At 39.0% G+C, this 20,980-nt stretch overlaps 1 protein-coding gene across 6 annotated transcripts in view; it reads right to left on the reverse strand.

The window, feature by feature from the left end:
- The window catches only part of WDR33 (WD repeat domain 33), a 112,815-nt gene that overhangs the window by 40,108 nt on the left and 51,727 nt on the right, over positions 1-20,980 (reverse strand). Inside the window, exon 8 of one of the 6 annotated variants that reach the window (XM_033231877.1) lies at positions 8,472-8,506. The exons of 4 other annotated variants lie outside the window; for them this stretch is intronic. In XM_033231877.1, the coding sequence (XP_033087768.1) occupies positions 8,487-8,506 (20 nt within the window). In that variant the 3' untranslated portion in view covers positions 8,472-8,486. Of the gene's footprint in view, positions 1-8,471; positions 8,507-17,228; positions 17,285-20,980 lie in introns of those variants that run through there. One more of the 6 variants, XM_033231876.1, reaches the window with a different exon arrangement.

A 20,980-nucleotide genomic window follows, 5' to 3' on the forward strand; every position in this document is an offset into this window, starting at 1 on the left:
TGTGGCAAAGGCTCAGTGACAAAGGCTGTGATGAAGTAATGAGGGTAATTATAGGGAGACTTGTCCAGGTTTTACCTCCTGACTTCCTGTTTCTGTAGAACAGACAAAGCAAATTACACAAAGCACATTTGTTACACAAAGCACATTTCACTCTGGGAAGAAGCCCTAGAGCAGGATTTGAGACTGAAAAGTAAAGCGGCACAAAGTGTGCGGAAATGCCACAGACGACCCTGAAAATGGAAAGAAGTGGAGGGTAAAGAGACCATGGGAGAGGAGGGGAAAAAGAGAAAAGAGAAGGGAGGGAGGAGAGGAAGACAGCAGTTCCACTTAGGAGTGGAACCAACTTAAGCACTCCACTTCAGAGTACAGCCCACAACCTACTTACTTGATAACATGTGGCAGTGGCCTGTGCTTCTCCACTCACTTCATTAAACACACACAAACATGCATGTGTGTACACGTGTACAAGCACACACACAGAAACACGAATCCACAGTGAGATCTTCCATCCAAGAGGACCCCTGCAGGTAAGCGAACCTAACTGCAAAAAATGCAAGATAACTACTTACACTAACCAATACAAACCACCATTCAAATCTCTGGACAACCAAGGGTCACTGGGCATTTGAGAAAAAGCAAGTACCAGGAAAGAGAAAAATACAGATTACATGACTTTAGGGAAAACAAACAGGGACAACAGATCAAACCAGACATCCACACAAACACCCCAATTACGATGTTAAAGGTTTTAAGGGGCATCTTCCTTAAAGACAAACCAACTATAAAATAGGCCTCTTTGAAAAATGAAAAGATCAGAGAACCACTAGAAATTCTTGAAAAGTAAACATGCAGTTGATAAAAATGAAATTTTCGGGCTAGGCACAGTGGCTCACACCTGTAATCCCAGCACTCTGGGAGGCGGAGGCAGGTGGATCACTGGAAGTCAGGAGTTTGAGATCGGCCTGGTCAACATAATGAAACTCTCTACTAAAAATACAAAAAATTAGCCGGGTGTGGTGGTTGGTGTCTGTAATCCCAGCTACTCCAGAGGCTGAGGCAGGAGAAACACTTGAACCCCGGATGAACTCGGGAGGCAGAGGTTGCAGTGAGCCTAGATCGTGCCATCACACTCCAGCCTGGGCAACAAGAGCAAAACTCCATCTCAAAAAACAAAAATAAGGCCGGGCGCCGTGACTCATGCCTGTAATTCCAGCACTTTGGGAGGCTGAGGTGGGCGGATCACGAGGTCAGGAGATTGAGACCATCTGGCTAACACTGTGAAACCCCGTCTCTACTGAAAACACAAAAAATTCCCCGGGCATCGTGGCGGGCGCCTGTGGTCCCAGCTACTCCGGAGACTGAGGCAGGAGAATGGCGGGAACCTGGGAGGCGGAGCTTGCAGTGAGCCGAGATCGCGCCACTGCACTCCAGCCTGGGCGACAGAGTAAGACTTCGTCTCAAAAAGTAAATAAATAAAAATAAAAATAAATAAAAATAAAAATTTCGGCTGGGCACAGTGGCTCAAGCCTGTAATCCCAGGACTTTGGGAGGCCGAGGTGGGTGGATTGCTTGAGCTCAGGAGTTTGAGAACAGCCTAGGCAACAAAAAATTAAAACTAAATGAAAATAAAATTAGCTATGCATGGTGGCTCATGCCTGTAGTTTCAGCTACTAAGGAAACTGAGGTGGGACGATCGCTTCAGTCCAGGAGGTCATGGCTACAGTGAGCCATGATAGCATCACTGCACTCCAGCCTAGGAGACACAGGGAGACCCTGTCCCAAAAAAAAAAAAAAAAGAAAGAAAGAAAAGAAATAAAATCACCAGAAGGGCTGAAAACCAGACTGGGCATGATTGAAAACTAAATTAGTATTCTGCGAGACAAACAGAAATCTCCCAATACTTAGAGAAAGGGAAGGAAGACAAGAAAGAAAAAATAATACTAGATAGACAGCTCCAAACAGTCCAACAGTTACCTCCTAAGAATTCCGTAAGACAAGCAAAGACAATGGAAACAATCATCAAAGAAAGAAAAAGCCTTTAAATGGAAAAAAAATAAGACTGCAGATGACAGTATGCCAAGAAAGATGAAGTTTAAAATATTTATACCTATACTCACAGTTTAAAAAAAAAAAAAAACCCCTCAGAGAAAAGAGATCATTCAGAAAACATTCAGAGAGGAAAATCAAGATATACACAAAATAATGAGACTCAGGATTATATCTGACTTATCAGCAAAAGTGATGGAAGATAATTAAGGACGTAAAAATTCAGAGGGCAAAGGATTTCAAACCCAAACTATGAGTCAAGTATGATGGTAATTAAATACCTTTCCAGACTCAATAATTTTGATTTACCTCCTAAGTGCTGTTTCTGAGAAAAATGTTTGAAAGTTTTCAACTGAACTGGGAAAAAAAAAAAAAAAAAAAGAGTGGACTTAAAAGAATGCCTTCAAAAACAAAAACCATTTACTCAAATTGAAAAACTAAAAACCTAAAAATTTGCTATGATAAAGTTTCAGTGACATTAATTTTTAAAACCAGGGAAGGTAATAAGAAATTGCAAGACAAAAGTGAATTAAACTATGGCATTATTTTCAACAGTTGACAGCATGACAGACTTAATACAAAAGGAGCTTACTTGATCTTTACACTGTTCAAGCAGAACTTTTCTTTAACTCCCACAAGATTATCACTCTTTCTGTAAGGCCCCATTATACTGCTTGGTTCTGTTATCAATAGTATCATTCATAGCAGAAATGCTATCTTTTTTGTTCTCATGGTTTAGAATTTTAAAATATGAAGAAAACAGAGAGTAGCCATAATTCAAGAACAGAATAAAATTGGCTTAAAATCCTTGACAATTCACAAGTAAAGGAAGACAAACAGCAGAAGTGGAAACAAATTAGAGGCACAGATTTCCTTCTGTAACCTAATGGTGAGCCAAGGAACATTGGCTAAAGTTGGTAGACCCCTTAAAAATAAAGGTTTAAGAACATTTAAAGCAATAAAGAAAATCACTGAAACTACAGTTCATTATGACAAAAACGAGGAGGTAGGAGGCATGGTTAGTGGTGTGAATAACACTCAATTCCTCACCTTTCATGACAGAGACATTGCGTCAGACAGATATATCAAAATACATATTATGTGAAGTTCTGATAACCACAAGAATAGAAACAATTAGTTTTAAGAAACTACCTCTGGGGAGAGGTAAAGGATTGGTAGATTTTTAAATTTCATATTCCATCCCTCTATGGTGCCGGAGGAAAGACTTTTTACCATGTGTGCTTATTATTAGTTTTTAAAAATAAGGTTAAATATTTAGGTGGTGACAATTTCCTAAATGTTAGTCCTGTGGTATTTTCAGTTTGGCTAGATGACGACGACTTTCTTAAACTTCATCGTTAATGACTTCCTGGACAGTGAAGACAACTCATCTTGGAAGCAAAAATTTAAATGCTCACACCCTTGGCTCCACTGATTTTATTCTTAGGCGTCTACCCTAACGGAAAATTTACATAAGTGACACAAATATAAAGGTAGGAGGAAGCTTAGTGCACAACTGTGTCTTGGCAAAAACTTCTTGCAAATCCCAAAGGCCTATCAGTGAGGAATGGTTAAATAAACTACAGTAGATACATGCAGTCAAAAAGACTGGGGTACTAATGATACAGAAAAATGACCTTAATATGCAGTGTAGTGAGAAAAGCAAATAACAAAAGAATATATGCAGTATAATCTCCTTTCAAGTAGTGATTTTTAAAAGTATCTTTTTGTGTATGTATAGGAGTTCTAAAAAGATATACACCAAGCTTTAAGAGAACAGTGCTTACCTCTGGATGTGAAACTGGGAAATAAGAGGGGAAAGACATTGGCTTTTTACATCTAATTGAACCTTTTATGAATGTTTATTACCTTTGTAAAAGGCAAAAATTCTCAAGAAAAACAACTCTTAATCCCACCCAATTCTTTCCTTACCTTTCCACCCTTCCATTCCCCTGTACTCTTCCACCACAGATCTCAGCCTTGAACCACAGATCTCGGCCTTCCACATGGCATATTGTGTAGGTGTGAATCCACCTTAAAACTGTCTCCAATTCTTACTTCCATGCAATTCATAGAATATACCTTTCACCATGCATGACTGATGAAAACACTGCATCTCAGTGTTGCATGTGGTCTTCAGCTTGTTGGTTAGAGAATGGCACTGCTAACGAAGCCAGGTTGCAAGTGAGATCCCCATATACATCAGTTATTGTTATGCAGTCAGTCTGCCTTTGTACTTATCATCTTCCTGATCACAGAACCAGATGTAGAAGGATCAAAGTAAATCCATTTTAACTAGTGGAGACACTTCTTTAAAATGCATACTGAGAGCGGGCTTCAGTGGCACGGTTGTTGTATTCTGAAGAACACATTTGTGTATATGTATGACCCAGAGTTTATTTGTACAACCCAGTCAAGCACACACAAAAATCACATAACTGTGCTATCGATCCTTCCCAGAGAGAATTCTGGTTAACCAGATATATGCAGCAGCATTGCCTCTGTGCTCTTTGGGACCAGTGTGATGTTGGAATATGTGGGACCACTAAGTTCCCAGTGTTTGGTCTGTACTTCTCATCTTCAACCAACATACTGAACACAAAAATCAAAGAAATATGGCGGAGTGAAGGTTTCTCACCCTTAACTGTACTTAAATAATGGGTTTTTTTCCCATGATTCTTTTATAGAAACAGCAACAACGAAAATCAAAGACTGAAGAAAAACAGACTGAGGACTTGCCAAGCAACCAAAGTGCTGGTTATATAAATATTTGTAACAATGACGTATTTGATTTTGATCTAACTTAAAATGACTATTAAAAATGTCCAAATAAACAGCTCATACTACAGACATACCACTTTATGGTCTTCATATTTTTTCAAGACACTGTAAACCTAGCAAAAAGTACCAGTGGAAAGAATGGTCCACATCTATAGAGTAACTCGGTATGTCTTACACTCATCTGACATGAATTTACCTAACTAGAACTCAAAAAATAGCACGTTTCTCCAGAAAGATTCAAATATATTACCTATTCAAAAAAAACTCTGCGGCTGGGCATGGTGGCAAGCTCCTGTAGTCCCAGCTACTCAGGAGACTGAGGCAGGAGAATCACTTGAGCTCTGGAGTTCAAGGTTGCAGTGAACCATGACCATACCATTGCACACCAGCCTGGGAGACAGAGCAAGACCCCGTCTCTAAAACATAAAATAATTAAAAAAAAAAAAAAAAAAAAAGGTGAGCAAGCAAAGGCAATGAAGAGAACTCTGGGGCCAGTGCAAGGGGGATGCAGGGTGTGAAGGATTGCCTTCTGGCACTCCTGTGGTTTTGAGATGATAGTGGAAATAAAATGAGGACTTCCATAAATAAACCTTTAAAAAGAAGTCATATTCTATTTAAATATGTTATCTATTTAAGTGTGGCTTACCATTTTATCAATGACACTTCTAAATCTAAAAATCACTACTGAAAATAAGATAATCATATTCCAATCCTAATTCTTAATCCAATAATCTCCTCCCATAAATACCTTTCCTTAATACCTTTAATACTTCTCCTTTAATACCTTTTCTAATCAATTCCAATCTCCCCTTCAATCAAATCAAGTAAAATATGTTATTTTCTTTACTCCTATCTTGTTTTTCCGCATCTTTCCTTGACATTTATGACTTTAGCAACAAACATTTGCTTCATCCTGCACTGTGGAGAGTATGTCTGTGGTCCTCACAACAGCCCTGTGAGGTAGGTATCGTTAACTCTCCGTTACAGTCGAGGAGAGGCCACCCGAGAACGGCTTGACTTGCCCAGTGGCAAAGCGGGGATTCAAAGCCAGAGCCTGCTGGCGCTCAGCTGGGTGATGTTTCAAGTTCCCTAGAGGGAAACAGAGATGGTGCCGAGTAGGAACTACGATTGTCCCTAGAATTTTGAAGCAGCTCAAGAGAAGGTTTAACAATATTAATAATTTCTTCTTTGTCACTTAACCATTGTAAACAGTAATTACACTATATTCTCCTATCATTACATTTTAAAGTTAACAATACACAAAAGTTACCCTTCTCTTTTTATAGAAAAAATACTTATTACAAATAGACTTGCACTCATCATTGACTATGAAAAGACACAGTAAACTGGTACTATTCAGCATCAATCCTGGTAAACAGATGTTTATAAAAAAATAAATGTAAATATACAATTATAGAAGATAATTAAAACCAGTGAATTTTGTGGAGATCACCAAAGTGGGTTTCTGCCCAAACAGATTTAGTTTCAAAATACAAAGCCTTATTATCAAGGCACTTTAACCAAGAGAATACACCACAAATCTATGTGTCTAAATTACATGAAAATTAATTCTGACATCTACACAATTTAGACACAGGCACAAATGGTATTTATCTACCAATCCTGAAGTCTGTGCTAACTCTGGAATATGCTAATGTTTTTTCCATATGAAATTATGTACTGTACTTAATAAAATACAAACAATAGTTTAACACACAGTGTTTAAAATCTAAAATGAACAGATATTTATATGTGAAATAGTCTTTAGGAGAAAAAATCTTATTCTGAAAACATTTTATCCTCAGTTTGGTCCAAATCAACAATATTTTAGGGCTACCGCTGCTCTACTGCAAAAAACAAGTAAAAGCTTTTACAATCTAAAACCTTTATTTAAAGATTTTGAGGTTCCCATGAGCACTCGATGTTAGCATAAAAGCAGCTATGAAGATTTCAATTATGATACATGATGACATTCTTTATTTCTATGGGGAAATTCTATACGCCAGTGGCAAAATCAGTGGTACTATCCGAAGAGGCTGCTTTTGCCTATAATGTATCCTGCTTGTCTAATGCTGGTTAACATGCCACCAAATTCTCCCCAATTGCTCCATTTCGTAAAAATGTACAGCTGGTATCATTTCAGCTTGTTCCAACCTGTGCCTGCCGAGCATGTCACTGCTACTAAATCCTGACCTCCACTCTGTCTGGATTTGAATATTTTTGAGAAAGTAAAAAGCAGCAGCCCCTGACCTCTGAGAACTAATCTGATGTTCAAGCTAAGCCTTGGTGTTACTATAAACTGTTATGACATTTATAGCTTAAACATTCCATGCTCCTGTTGGAAAATCTCACTGAACATCAATATCAAAAGTAGTCACTCCAAGACCATGGCGAAGTGAGAAAAAACGAGGCCACTGTACAACCCAGAAAATACAAAATTCTCTTTCTTGCCAAATGAGTGACAGCTATTTCTTCATCAATTACAGCTTTATCCTCAATCTAGTTGACACCCTCTATAAGATCCGTTGATACCCAATCATAGAATTGCCTGTTTTCCAACAGCACCCTATCTAGAGCAACCCCTCACGTCCTTAGACCCTCCCCCAAAATTATCCAAAGCCCAAATCCTGTAATACATTATAACACCCTGTTACTAGGACACCCCATGGTTCCCTGTGGTCTGTGTTCTTTGCTGCAATGAGTAACAAATCCAACTTGCTCTGTTACAGGTATATTCCTAGTGGTCTTTAGCTGAAGGGTATTCACACTTGTGAATACTAACAGTGAAATGAAAATAGACTAAATGTTCTAGGCTTAGAAAATGACTCTAAAACTGCAGTTCACAAGGAGGGCAGCTTTGGATGATGCTGGTATAAGATTTCTTCAGTTTTGCTTTTAATGTCAAGACCATGGTAAAATGTTTTAAATGGCTCAGGTAAAGTAAAAAGCATTAAAAACTGTTAAAGCAGAGGAGAAGCTTTTATAGCCAAGTTGATCAGGAGAATAAGCAGGAGTGAATCAAGGGTCATTTCAACTGGCAGCAGCACGTCCAAGTATCTGGGATATGTCAAGGTTTAGAGGTACTTTAAAACAAGGGATGCAGTAAAATGCTCATCAACAACAAAGCTGAAGCTATAAGGAAAACATGAAAGCGAGTAGTATCTTTTTTCCTAAGACAGCGTCTCATTGTGTCACCCAGGCCTGGGTGCAGTGGTGCATGGCTCATTGCTGTCTCGATCTCCTGGGCTCAAGTGAACCTCCTAACAGGGGCTCTTAGGTAGCTGAAACTTAAAAAAAAGAAAAGTGCTCACCTTGACTACTGGAATTATCTGGATAGTATGTTAGCCATGAGAAGAAAATAAAGCAAAATTTTCATATAATTTCTCTAAGTATTAATCATATCTACAGGTACAAAACCAAAAATGTGGCTGGGCTTGGTGGCTCACGCCTGTAATCCCAGAACTTTGGGAGGCCAAGATGGGAAAATCTCTTGAGCCCAGGAGTTTGAGACCAGCTTAGGCAACATAGTGACATCTTGTCTCTATTAAAACTAAAATAAAGTTAGAAAGGCATAGTGGCATGTACCTGCAGTCCCAGCTACTCAGAAAGCTCAGGTGGACTGCATAAGCCCAGGCAGTTGAGGCTCCAGTGAGTCGTGATCATGCCACTGCACTCCAACCTGGGTGACCGAGTAAAACAGTCTCAATAAAAATAAAATAAAATGATGATGAAGAAACACCATAAGGCCAGGCGTGGTGGCTCATGCCTGTAATCCCAGCACTTTGGGAGGCCGAAGCAGGTGGATCACCCGAGGTCAGGGGTTTGAGACCAGCGTGGCCAACACGGTGAAACCCCATCTCTACTAAAAATACAAAAATTAGCCAGGCATAGTAGCATGTGCCTATAATCCCAGCTATCTGAGAGGCTGACGCACGAGAATTGTTTGAACCCGAGAGGCGGAAGTTGCAGTGAACTGAGATTGTATCACTGCACTCCAGCCTGGGCAACAAGAGCGAAACTCCGTCTTTTAAAAAAAAAAAAAAAAAAAAAAAAAAAAAACTTTATATATATATAAAATATGGGGAAAAATTATCTTTAAAACAGCAATTTTATTTCTTTCAGAGGTTAAAATGTAAAAATAAGTATAACAGCTAATTCAAAAACTGAAGGTAATTTACAGTAATTGATTTAATGATTTACCTGCTAGAATTTTAAAAATTAAACAAAATGTCTAGTGAATACTCTTGACAAATTTTTGTTTTAAAACATTTTATTTCCACTCAGAAGACCCTTAGGAACTTACATTTGCATGGCACACTAAAACATAAAAACTGTAAAACTAAAAATGTTCTAAAAAATCAGACTGATGGCAAGGCACGGTGGCTCATGCCTACAATCTCAGTACTTTGGGAGGCAGAGGCAGGCGGATCACCTGAGCCCAGGAGTTCAAGACCATCCTAGGCAACATGGTGAAACCCTGTCTCTACTAAAAATACAAAAGTTAGCCACACATGGTGGCACGCACCTGTAGCCTCAGGTTCTCGGGAGGCTGAGGTGGGAGGATCACTTGAGCCTGACAGGTGGAGGCTGCGGAAAGCCAAAATCATGCCACTGCACTCCAGCCTGAGTTGACGGAGCAAGACCTTGTCTCAAAATAATAATAATAATAATAATAATGATATTTAGAGTGAAGACACTGTTTTAAAAAAAAAAAAAAAACTGCTTGGGCAGGAGGATGGCTTAAGGCCAGGTGTTTGAGATTATAGTGAGCTATGATCATGCCAATGTACTCCAACCTGGGCAACAGAGCAAAACCCTGTCTCTGAAAAATAATAATGAATTTTAAAATCAGATTAATACACTTAAAAAAGATATAAATGGAACAATTTGCATAGGTTTCAGGAAACGAAATGATCTGATTTAACCATTGCAAAAAATTTTTTAAAATATTACCACCACCAAATTGTTGAGGTATTTAATATCCAGGTTCCACAGAAAGAACATTAAAACTGAGTGCTGTACTATACGACCTCAAGAAAGGAGCAGCATCTTAGTTCAGAAATCACTACACTTAAAATGCTTTTTACTCCAGATGTCACCTCTCTGATCTTAAGAGTCACTGAATCAGGCCCACATCTGCTATGTCACAGGTAAGGATTCGGTTCCTACCCTGCAACAAACTACACTGAAGACTCTGAGGACAGAGTAAGTCCCCAAAGTCAGCGAGTCTGTTTGGTCAAACTGACAAGTTTGATGGGGTGGATGCAGAGGGTAACAAGGAGAGTCCAAACAAGACACTAGATTTCTATATTTGAACCTTGTCTAGTGCAACAAAAATATTTATGTATAGCACATTTTCCCCAAGACTCCCACCTTACTGCTGACACATTACTCATCCAAGACAACAAAATGAAATAACATTTTACCAGACCTATCACTTGTTTATCCAACTTCCTTATCACTAAATGGAGTTAGGGATTAATTCTTATGCTTAAGGTTGGTCAGTAGGAAAACTGTTCTTACCCCCAAAAAAACTAAATGTTGTCCTGATGAAACAGTCTGGGCACCAGTGACCACAGCCTGCTGCTGATGAGCTGTGAGGACTACTCACTGTCGACGTAAAACAGTATTCCTGCTTGATATGGTACTTCATCAATCCAAAAAACATTTCTGAAGAAATAAGATAACTAGGAAAATGTTGGACATGGTGCTAAAGGGAAGAGCCCATGTTTCTAGATTTTTATCAGCAAAAGAACCAATGATGGCACACCAGCCACAGCATGTCATCATTAATTATCTGATGCATCTAACAACTAAGATAAAATCTTTAAATCCTTTTATAAGACTATGTATTTATTTATTTATTTTTGAGATGAAGTTTTGCTCGTTGCCCAGGCTGGAGTGCAATGGCACACTGCCGGTTCACTGCAACCTCCTCTGCCTCCTGGGTTCAAGCAATTCTCTTGCCTCAGCCCCCCAAGAAGCTGGGGTTACAGGCACATGCCACCATGCCCAGCTAATTTTTGTATTCTGAGTAGAGATGGGGTTTCCCCATGTTGGCCAGGCTGGTCTCAAACCCGATCGCAAGTGATCCACCTGCCTTGGCCTCCCAAAGTGCTGGGATTACAGGCATGAGCCACCACGCACAGCCCTTTTACAGGACTTCAAAAAAGCCAATTCTAAGTTCATATCTGTTGAATTTTTTACATCTAAAAACACTAAAAAATCATGACAGCTTTGTTTAAACAAACAGTCGTATTTATAGACTGCTTATAAATATAAAAGCCTATACTACTGTCATAACAAATGGTTGAAATATATTCAAATAAGTTCTGAAATAACCACTTTTATCCTAAAGTAGTCCAGAGATTTGGAAGCAGGCTCTGAAACTCACTTTGGAAATGACATATCAATGAGGTCAATACCTCACTTTATAGATCAGGACACAAAGTATTATAACTTGCCCCAGTGTCACACGGCTGCTAAGAGCTGACACTGTGACTAACATTCAGCTTCTAGAGCTTGTGAGTCCATATGCAATTATGTGCAATAGTGTCTCTTTACATACTTCCAATGAGTTGCTTTCAATAGCACAAGACTAGCAGATGAAGCTGATCAGAAAAAGTAATAAAATAGTATTTTTAAAAGAATACGGAGGCATCTAGATTCAGGACTGCATATATTTTTTAAAAAAGAATATAGACGCAAATCAAAGAAAGGTAATTAACACAACTCTACACAGTGGAAGGTGAGATGAAAACCACAAAAATCACAAAATGTAAAGAACAGTAAAGACAAAGAAAAATAACTTAATGAAAATATCTTTCAAAGCCTAACCTACCTAGTAAAAAGCTAAGGTGGGAAAGGGGCATGAAGAAATCTTTGACTCGCCGGGCGCGGTGGCTCAAGCCTGTAATCCCAGCACTTTGGGAGGCCGAGACGGGCGGATCACGAGGTCAGGAGATCGAGACCATCCTGGTGAACACTGTGAAACCCCGTCTCTACTAAAAAATACAAAAAACTAGCCGGGCGAGGTGGCGGGCGTCTGTAGTCCCAGCTACTCGGGAGGCTGAGGCAGGAGAATGGCGTGAACCCGGGAGTCGGAGCTTGCAGTGAGCTGAGATCCGGCCACTGCACTCCAGCCCCGGCGACAGAGCAAGACTCCGTCTCAAAAAAAAAAAAAAAAAAAAGAAATCTTTGACTCCTAAAATTACTCTGTATCTTATCTAGAGGTAGTTAGGCAAGTATATAAATATGAAAAATCCATTATACTGTACATTTAAGATTTGTGCATTTACTGTATATATACAACTAAGAAGTATAAATATTTCAAAAATTTTTTCAAAGATTAGGTGAATTTTGAGACTGCATTCACTACTTCAAACAATAGTGTTAATAACATTATCCAATGTCTCAACAGAGGTTGGCAACATCTCCCTATGGGATACAACCTAGTCACTTAACTCTTTGCAATGCTTGACTTTCAGACTTTAGGTCTGCCCTGAAACATAAAACTAACGTTAATATTATCAAATCTGACCATCCATCTGAAAAGGAAATGCTTTCTATAACTTCCCTGATAGGTAGGTGGCAGGCTAAATGTGGCAAAATTTCATGAAAGGGAAGCCCAATAGCTCACACAACAGTCCGTTCTCTTTTCTTTTCTTTTATGGGGAAAAACACAGGGTTTCCCTCTGTCATCCAGGATGGAGTGCAGTGGCACAATCTCGGCTCACTGCAGCCTCGAACTCCTAGACTCGAGCAATCTTCCTGCCTCCGCCTTCTGAGTATCTGGGACTACATGTGCATGCCACCATGTTTTTCATTTTTTTGTAGAAACAGGGTCTCACTTTGTTGCCCAGGCGGGTCTCACTTTGTTGCCCAAGCTGGTGTCAAACTCCTGGCTTCAAGCAACCTTCCCACCTCAGCCTCCCAAAGAGCTGGGATTACAGCTATTGTGCCTGGCCACATTCTCTTACCTTTCCACAGGAAAATAATTTCCATAAAGAAATCCAAATATGATGTCCTATATCCTCCTCATCCCCTATATTTTAGGCCTATATAAAATAAATCAAATCCTACTTCCAAAAAATATTAAGTATCTGAAAGTAACTATAATCGCCAAGTCTCTTTTAACCAAGCAAAATACTAATCTTCCCTTTACTCTTTCTTCATGACTTCCAGACCACTCTCCCTTCTAGTAAACTCCCCTCAAAAATGAAGCTCCACCACTCTGAACATCTATTAAGTATTCTACTAAGTGGGGAAGAACATGACACCTCAAGAGTTCACACCAATCATCTAAAACACAGGATTGTTTTTATGAATTCTAATTAACCAATCTAAGAAACCCTGGAATTGAGGTTGGTAAGCAAAGTACAGAACTTCCTATTTATCTTTATTTACATTTTACAGTTTAAGTTTCTATTAAGTTTAACATCACAATATCTTCTCAAATCCTGAAATCTAGTGAACTTATAGTTTTGCATCTGCTGTAAATCACAAAGCAAGACCATCTACATTAATATAAAATGTTAAATAGGACAGGGGCCAAGTAAAGAATCTTACAGCGCACTCTGCATACTTGTCTCACAGGTAACAAACATCCAAGGAAAACTTACTTTGGCAATGATCTTTCACTCATGCAGCTAAAAAGCCACACTCCTCTACCATGATCCACAAATTAGCTCAAAGATTCCCTATATTGGTCTGGCTACAATGTCCTTGACCCCTCCAGCAATCCTATTTAAAAATAGGATTATGTTAGCATGATTTATTCCAGACCACTATTTCTCATTGGAAGCAGTAAGGCTTTCTTTCTCCAAGCCTGTGCATGCATGCATGTGTGCATACCTGTGGTGGTGCCTTTTTTAGAAAGTTATGTGTGGCAGTCATCAATGAAGTTCACTTCAGAAGTGTACCAATTATTTATTCAAAAAAGCAGTCATCGGGCCTGATGGGATTAAGAACTACTAATCTAACCTCTGATGACTCATGGCATCACAAACTACTTTTGTTTAGTAACATTATGTCTGTTGGAGATAAAATATTGAGCTTCCTGACAAGGAGTTCCTAGAACCCACCCTTTTACTCCTTGTTTCTGTATTCATGCTGACTTCCTTCAATATTTTCTAACGTTTCAATATGGTAGAATATTTATAATTTCCATTTGTAACAAAACAAACATGGACACTGAGAAGACTGTCACAGTCTTCAACAGGCATAGGGAGATGGCCAGACTAAGGAGGCTATCCTCAATATTAACTCTGTTCTCTCAAAGAGAGCTCTACTGGCCGGGCGCAGTGGCTCAAGCCTGTAATCCCAGCACTTTGGGAGGCCAAGGCGGGCGGATCACAAGGTCAGGAGATCGAGACCATCCTGGCTAACACGGTGAAACACCGTCTCTACTAAAAAATACAAAAAAAAAAAAAACTAGCCGGGCGAGGTGGCGGGCGCCTGTAGTCCCAGCCACTCGGGAGGCTGAGGCAGGAGAATGGCGTGAACCCGGGAGGCGGAGCTTGTAGTGAGCTGAGATCTGGCCAGTGCACTCCAGCTTGGGTGACAGAGCGAGACTCCGTCTCAAAAAAAAAAAAAAAAAAAGAGAGAGCTCTACTAAACATCAAAATACATTCAAAGGCAAAAAACAGAGGCCTTGGCAGATTGGCTGTGAAGCTTTTAATGTGCATTTGGAGAAATTAGGGTTATTTTATGAAACAACCTGTAAAAAAGAATTAACTGACACAGAAACTACCATTTCTTCCTTTAAATAGAAATCCTCACTGTGGTCTCTTTACAACTTAAGAGATCATAGCACTATAGGTGCTTCTCAGAAATTGTTGAGATACAGTTTTCTGGTACATCATAAAAAGTGGCCAGGCGCAGCGGCTCACACCCGTAATCCCAATACTTGGGGAGGCCAAGACGAGCGGATCACTGGAGGTCAGGAGTTCGAGATCAGCCTGGCCGACATGGTGAAACCCTATCTCCACTAAAAATACAAAAATTAGCTGGGTGCAGTGGTGCATGCCTGTAGTCCCAGCTACTCAGGAGGCTGAGACACGAGAATTGCTTGAACCCAGGAGGCAGAAGCTGCAATGAGCTGAGATCATACCACTGCACTCCAGCCTGGGTGACAGAGCAAGACTCCAACTCAAAAAAACAAAAGTAATTAAAGGGGGAAAAAATTACTATGAAAAAAAAACAAAAAAAAAAACCCAAAAAACCAAACCCAATATTTGTTCTGATACTTCCCGCACTGACAAAACTTACTATGTTATACCATATTTTAATCATATACTTTGTTAAAGAATCTACTTACCAAAAATGAAAAAGCCAAGACATATAACACATTTATCTAATTGTATGAGTCTTTCCAAAGCTCAGAATTTTAACTTTCAAAACTATCAAAGACCTGATAAGCTGAGATTTATAAAAAGAACAGGGTAACTAATTCATCAGAACAAAAATTTAAACCTCACTCAAAATGAACTGAAGCATACCACTATAGAACAGACAACTACAGAATAAAATTTATATATTTAATAAATGTAAAGACATAAAGGCTCTTTCTGAAAACTGACTGCCTAAATTATTAATCATAGGGATTTGTCACTGTTAAAAAATCTGAATCTCTTGCCAGACATGGTGGCTTATGCCTGTAATCCCAGCACTTTGGGAGGCTGAGGCCAGCGGATCACCTGAGATCAAGAGACCAGCCTGTCCAACATGGTGAAAAGGCCCATCTCTACCAAAAAATGAAAAAATTAGCCAGGTGTGGTGGTGCACGCCTGTAGTCCCAGCTACCGAGGAAGCTGAGGTAAGAGAATTACTTGAACCTGGAAGGCGGAGGTTGCAGTGAGCCAACATTGCGCCACTGCACTCCAGCCTGGGTGAAAGACCAAGACCCGGTCTCCAAAACAAAAAATCGAATCTTCATATACAAATGAGTGCCTGGGAGTGGCTCTTGACTCTTAATTAAGACACTAAATATGATAGCAGCAGGATGCAACTCTGCACCCCAAGCAAGGTACAAATCTATATTCAGTAAGTTTTGGTCATATTATGTACATTATTTTAAATAAGCATAGCGATTAAAAGAACAAAGCCCATCATAAAAATTTTAAACAGGTCCTGTAAAAATATGAATGCATCATGTAAAATGAATATTTCAGGACCCTACTACACAAACTTTTTTAAATAATGTGCTTTAGATGTTAAATATGAAGTCTTTATCTCTCAATTATTTACATAATAAGACAACCTACCATGGTCTTGTCTTTCTAGGATAGCAAAGAGCCTTAAAGAAACCCTTCCTCAAAGTAAGAAACTGGATACAGGATACAGGCAGCTGTGTGTAAAATGGGGTCCAGGTGGTTGTTTGGATGGTTAAATGAGATATGCTTGAAGTGCTTTTAACACTAAAAGCATGCTAAGTCAACGTAAGGAATTATTCTGCTATGGGCTACTTTAAAGGGTTTTTTGTCTTGGGGGAAAACAGAATTCTGGGGAGTGTCCTGTAAAACCTTGTAGAAATAAATTAGGTTCATTATCATAAACTAAATGGTTTGCCAATTTTACTTTAGTAATAAAGTTATTTCTCAATAAAAAGCACCCATTTTTTGGAACACTCAAACTTTGTAAACGTGTCTTCACACAGTTCAAAAACACACTGCCAAACAAAAAGATCTTTGTGTAGACGGGGGGTCATCTCATTTAGTATAAACCACAAATGCAATCATGAAGGGGCACACAGAGACTTATCAAAAGTATTAGTAAAACTATTATTTTTCTTAATCTGTGTGGTGAGTACGTGTTAATTTCCATTCCATTAGTATTATATTTGAAAACTAAAAACTCCTGCATTAAGTCTCAATGTAACTGCTTATGTCCATGTTCTATTTAATACACCTTATAACCCATGTGTAGTGTGAATCAATAGCTGTGGTTTAATATTTTTGTTAAATATATCATACATTCACTATAACCTCTACAGTTTTAAAGAATGTTAAAATGAACTTGAGTACCTAGTTTCCTCTACCCACACCCTTCTTTCCTGTACAAATCTTTACTTCACAATTCTGTCAATTACAGCTTAGGAAGGTACTGTTGCTGACATTACTTGTGAAACATAAAAGAGGCAGATTAACACAGTAGTTAAGAGCATGAATACTGGAGCCAAACAGGCTTCAAATCCTAGCCTCAACTCTTATAAACTATATGACCTTTGACAGGTTTATTTGGTGCCTTGGTTTACTCATTTGTAAAATGGGAAACAATCAGTACTGCTCTCACAGGGCTACTGGGAAGGTCAAATAAAGTACTTACAATATGCCTGATACACAGTAAGTATAATGTGTCAGCTGTTATTATTGTTAAAATCCAGAGGGTAAAACAAAATTAAAGCACGCTGAAACTTGTTAACCGATTCTCTTTACGAGGATAGTGGGGAGAAGTGAGGCTGTGGGAGAAAATTAAAAACAAAAGAACATAATGCCTCTCAGTAAAATGTATTTCCATACTCTTACCGATTTCGTATTTTCAACCTGCCAGTGGTTAAGTGATCTGCTTCCATATGTCCATAAAACTACACTTCTAGTACTCACACGGCTCTCCTCCCATATGATCAAATGTCTTTAGCAATTGTGAAAATATCTCACCCTCCCTATTAAACATGAGGATAGGGGTTATACCTTATAAAACAGTCTCCTAGGTAACTTGCATATAGGATACTCATTGTTTTTATTAAATAGATTTTAATGGTACTATTTCAGTCGGAGTCAAATGTGTATACATAACCTATAGGCTCATTTAGTCTCACATATTTCTGGTGTGTGCAATGTTACTTTACTATAAGCTTGGGAAGCTGGGGGAAATTTTTTTTTTTTAGATTTTAATAACAACTTTAAAATGTTATTTTAATCCCAGTCTAAATTGCCATAATACTAGAAAAAAAGGAGAAATGGAACTATGGTGACTTAGACATCCTTTGTAATGGTGGACATATACATTGTGCTTCTCAATGCAGCAGTATATTCTATTTCATAAATGTCTGTTTTTTCAACTTACGTACCAACCAAGGACTTTTGTATAACAAATCCGCCGTCAACAGATTTATGCTTATTTTACACCTTAGAAAATACTGATTACTTTTCTCTTCTGTAACTTCGTCCTTTTCTAAGCGTAAGAATAACCTCAGAAATACTATTATAAAAAGCAACTACAGGCCAGGTATGGTGGCTCACGCCTGTAATACCAGCACTTTGGGAGGCTGAGGAGCACGAAATATGTGAGGTCAGGAGCTCAAGACCAGCCTGGCCAACATGGTGAAACCCCGTCTCTACTAAAAATACAAAACTTAGTCGGGCATGGTGACACATGCCTATAATTCCAGCTACTCAGGAGGCTGAGGCAGGAGAATCACTTGAACCCAAGAGGCGGAAGTTGTAGGGAGCCAAGATCACACTACTGCACTCCAGCCTGGGCAACAGAGCGAGACTTGGTCTCAAACATATTTTTAAAATAGTAAGAAAATAAAAATAAAAAGCAACTATAAATTCTGCATTCAAAAGTACAAGTCCAGTGTGGTGGCTCACACTATAATCCTAGCACTTTGGGAGGCCGAGGCAGGAGGATCCCTTGAGCCCAGGAGTTTGAGACCAGCTTGGACAACACAGGGACAGCCTGTCTCTATTTTTTTAAAAAATTAAAAATTAAAAAGTATAGTATCATGACTTCTGTTATGCACAGGCACACTGTATGCTTAAAGCTGAAAAACTCAGTCAAGAACACCCTACAGCTGTCTTTCAATACTTAATGGCTTGCCATGTGAATTAAGTGCAGACTTAATTTTTGGTATTCCCGTAGGCAAGACAAGTTGTAAGGAAACAGATTTCTGATATAAGGAAAGAACTCCCTGAAAATTAGACCTGTCTAACATTTAAAAAGGAATTCATGTGAAGTAGGGAACACTACATCACTGAGAATGTTTGCCAGTAGACTAGCTTTTAGGAATGTTGTAGAAAAGTATTTGATGGAGTTTGACTATATGATCACAAACTCCCCTTAAATAGAATTATTCTTGGATTTTCTGAATACTTAAGTCCAAAAGTAATGGCTTGATACACAACACTAATGCAAAGGAGTATGCTTATCTATCTGATGCCATAGAGTCTATGTGCATTATATGAACATCATCCTTAACAAAAGGGCAACTGGTATTTCAGAGGTTAGAATATCCTGTCCCTATTTGTTTGACTTTGTGATCCAATTTTCTCTGAGTAGAGCTAAATAAGTTCACTTCACATTTTATTTAAAGAACTTCTCATCATCCCTTGAAACAAATGCCAATCCACCATCCCTTTCACCCCACAACTCACTAACGGGAGAATGGGAAGCTCGTAGATGCATAAAATTTGGAAAAGTGAGAAATGACAGAAAATGGACAACTGGAATCTAATAACTCTTCTCCTACACCAGACTTGCTATCAGAATTACTGGTTGGGTGGTATAATCAATGCAATATATTCATATCTGCCTCATATACTGAAGTATCTTGGGGTACTAAAAATATTGTTACTGTAAAGCAAGTAGAATATTTTTTAAAAAGAATCAAAAGGTATTAAAAAGCTAGAGTGTAAACCCTAAAAGTACATGAAGGCTCATTATACCTTCGTGCATGTTTGAAATTTCCATAGTAAAAACCTAAAATAAAGAGCCCTCAAACAAAAATCTCAACCCTCATTTATGATTCAGCATCTACTTAACTTCATCTAAATTTACCTGGACTTATCTGAAAATATTTAACTCCTCGTTAATATCCCTTGCACACTCTAAATTTCAGAGTAAAGTTCTTAATGAAACACTTTCAACACCAAAATTGAATAATGCTTCACTGGATCATGGGACTGAAAAACGTAATCACATAGATTTCCTTCTTTTTAAAATCCAAGCTGCAAAGTGGTTTTAGATCAGACTTGTTAGTATAGTCCACTGTAAAATTAGTTGTTTTAATACTGTAGAATTACTTTTTTTTTTTTTTTTTTTTGAGATGGAGTCTCTCTCGGTTGCCCAGGCTAGAGTGCAGTGGCACAAGCTCCGCTCACTGCAAGCTCCACCTCCTGGGTTCATGCCATTCTCCTGCCTCAGCTTCCCGAGTAGCTGGGACTGCAGGCGCCCCCTACGACACCCAGCTAATTTTTTGTATTTTTAGTAGAGATGGGGTTTCACAGTGTTAGCCAGGATGGTCTCAATCTCCTGACCTCATGATCCGCCCGCCTCGGCCTCCCAAAGTGCTGGGATTACAGGCGTGAGCCACGGCGCCCAGCTACCCTAGAGTTACTTTTTTTTTTTTTTTTTTTTTTTTGAGAGGGAGTCTCGCTCTGTCGCCCAGGCTGGAGTGCAGTGGCCGGATCTTGGCTCACTGCAAGCTCTGCCTCCCGGGTTTATGCCATTCTCCTGCCTCAGCCTCCCGAGTAGCTGGGACTATACAGGCACCCGCCACCTCGCCCGGCTAGTTTTTTGTATTTTTTAATAGAGACGGGGTTTCACCATGTTAGCCAGGATGGTCTCGATCTCCCGACCTCGTGATCCGCCCGTCTCAGCCTCCCAAAGTGCTGGGATTACAGGCTTGAGCCACCGCGCCCGGCCAGAGTTACTTTTAATAAATAAAATCATTTCATTTTCTCTAAGTTTCCAGGAATTTAAAAACTTAGAAAATGTTTACATTGTTTCTGCTTAACAGCTAAGACTAATAGTGAGGAAAGATTCAACATGAGTGTGGCATTAGGCTGGGGGTCAAATGATAAGATTCTAGTCCTGGCTCTGAACCTATTTTGCTTTGAACATGTCACTTACACCCTTGGGATCATGGAGTTCATCCATAAAATAACTCAGACATGATCATCTCAAAGTCTCTGTCTCATTCTGAAGTTATACAATATTATGACCTTTATAGTGAGTAAACTCCCTCAATGTGACAGGTTCCCTATCCTTATGAAAGCTACATCATACAGTACTGTGGATAAACCCTAACAAAATGTGCAAAGTCAGGAGTGTTTAAGCAAATGTGATGGAAGATACTGGCTTGAAATATGGGCTGAAATACAGGTTAAAGTATCTCAAGAGTCTTTCCTGTCTGCAAAGCATCAATATTATA

Source organism: Trachypithecus francoisi, unplaced genomic scaffold (assembly GCF_009764315.1).
Source record: "Trachypithecus francoisi isolate TF-2019V2 unplaced genomic scaffold, Tfra_2.0 Lachesis_group13, whole genome shotgun sequence".
Taxonomy (NCBI): Eukaryota; Metazoa; Chordata; class Mammalia; order Primates; family Cercopithecidae; genus Trachypithecus; species Trachypithecus francoisi.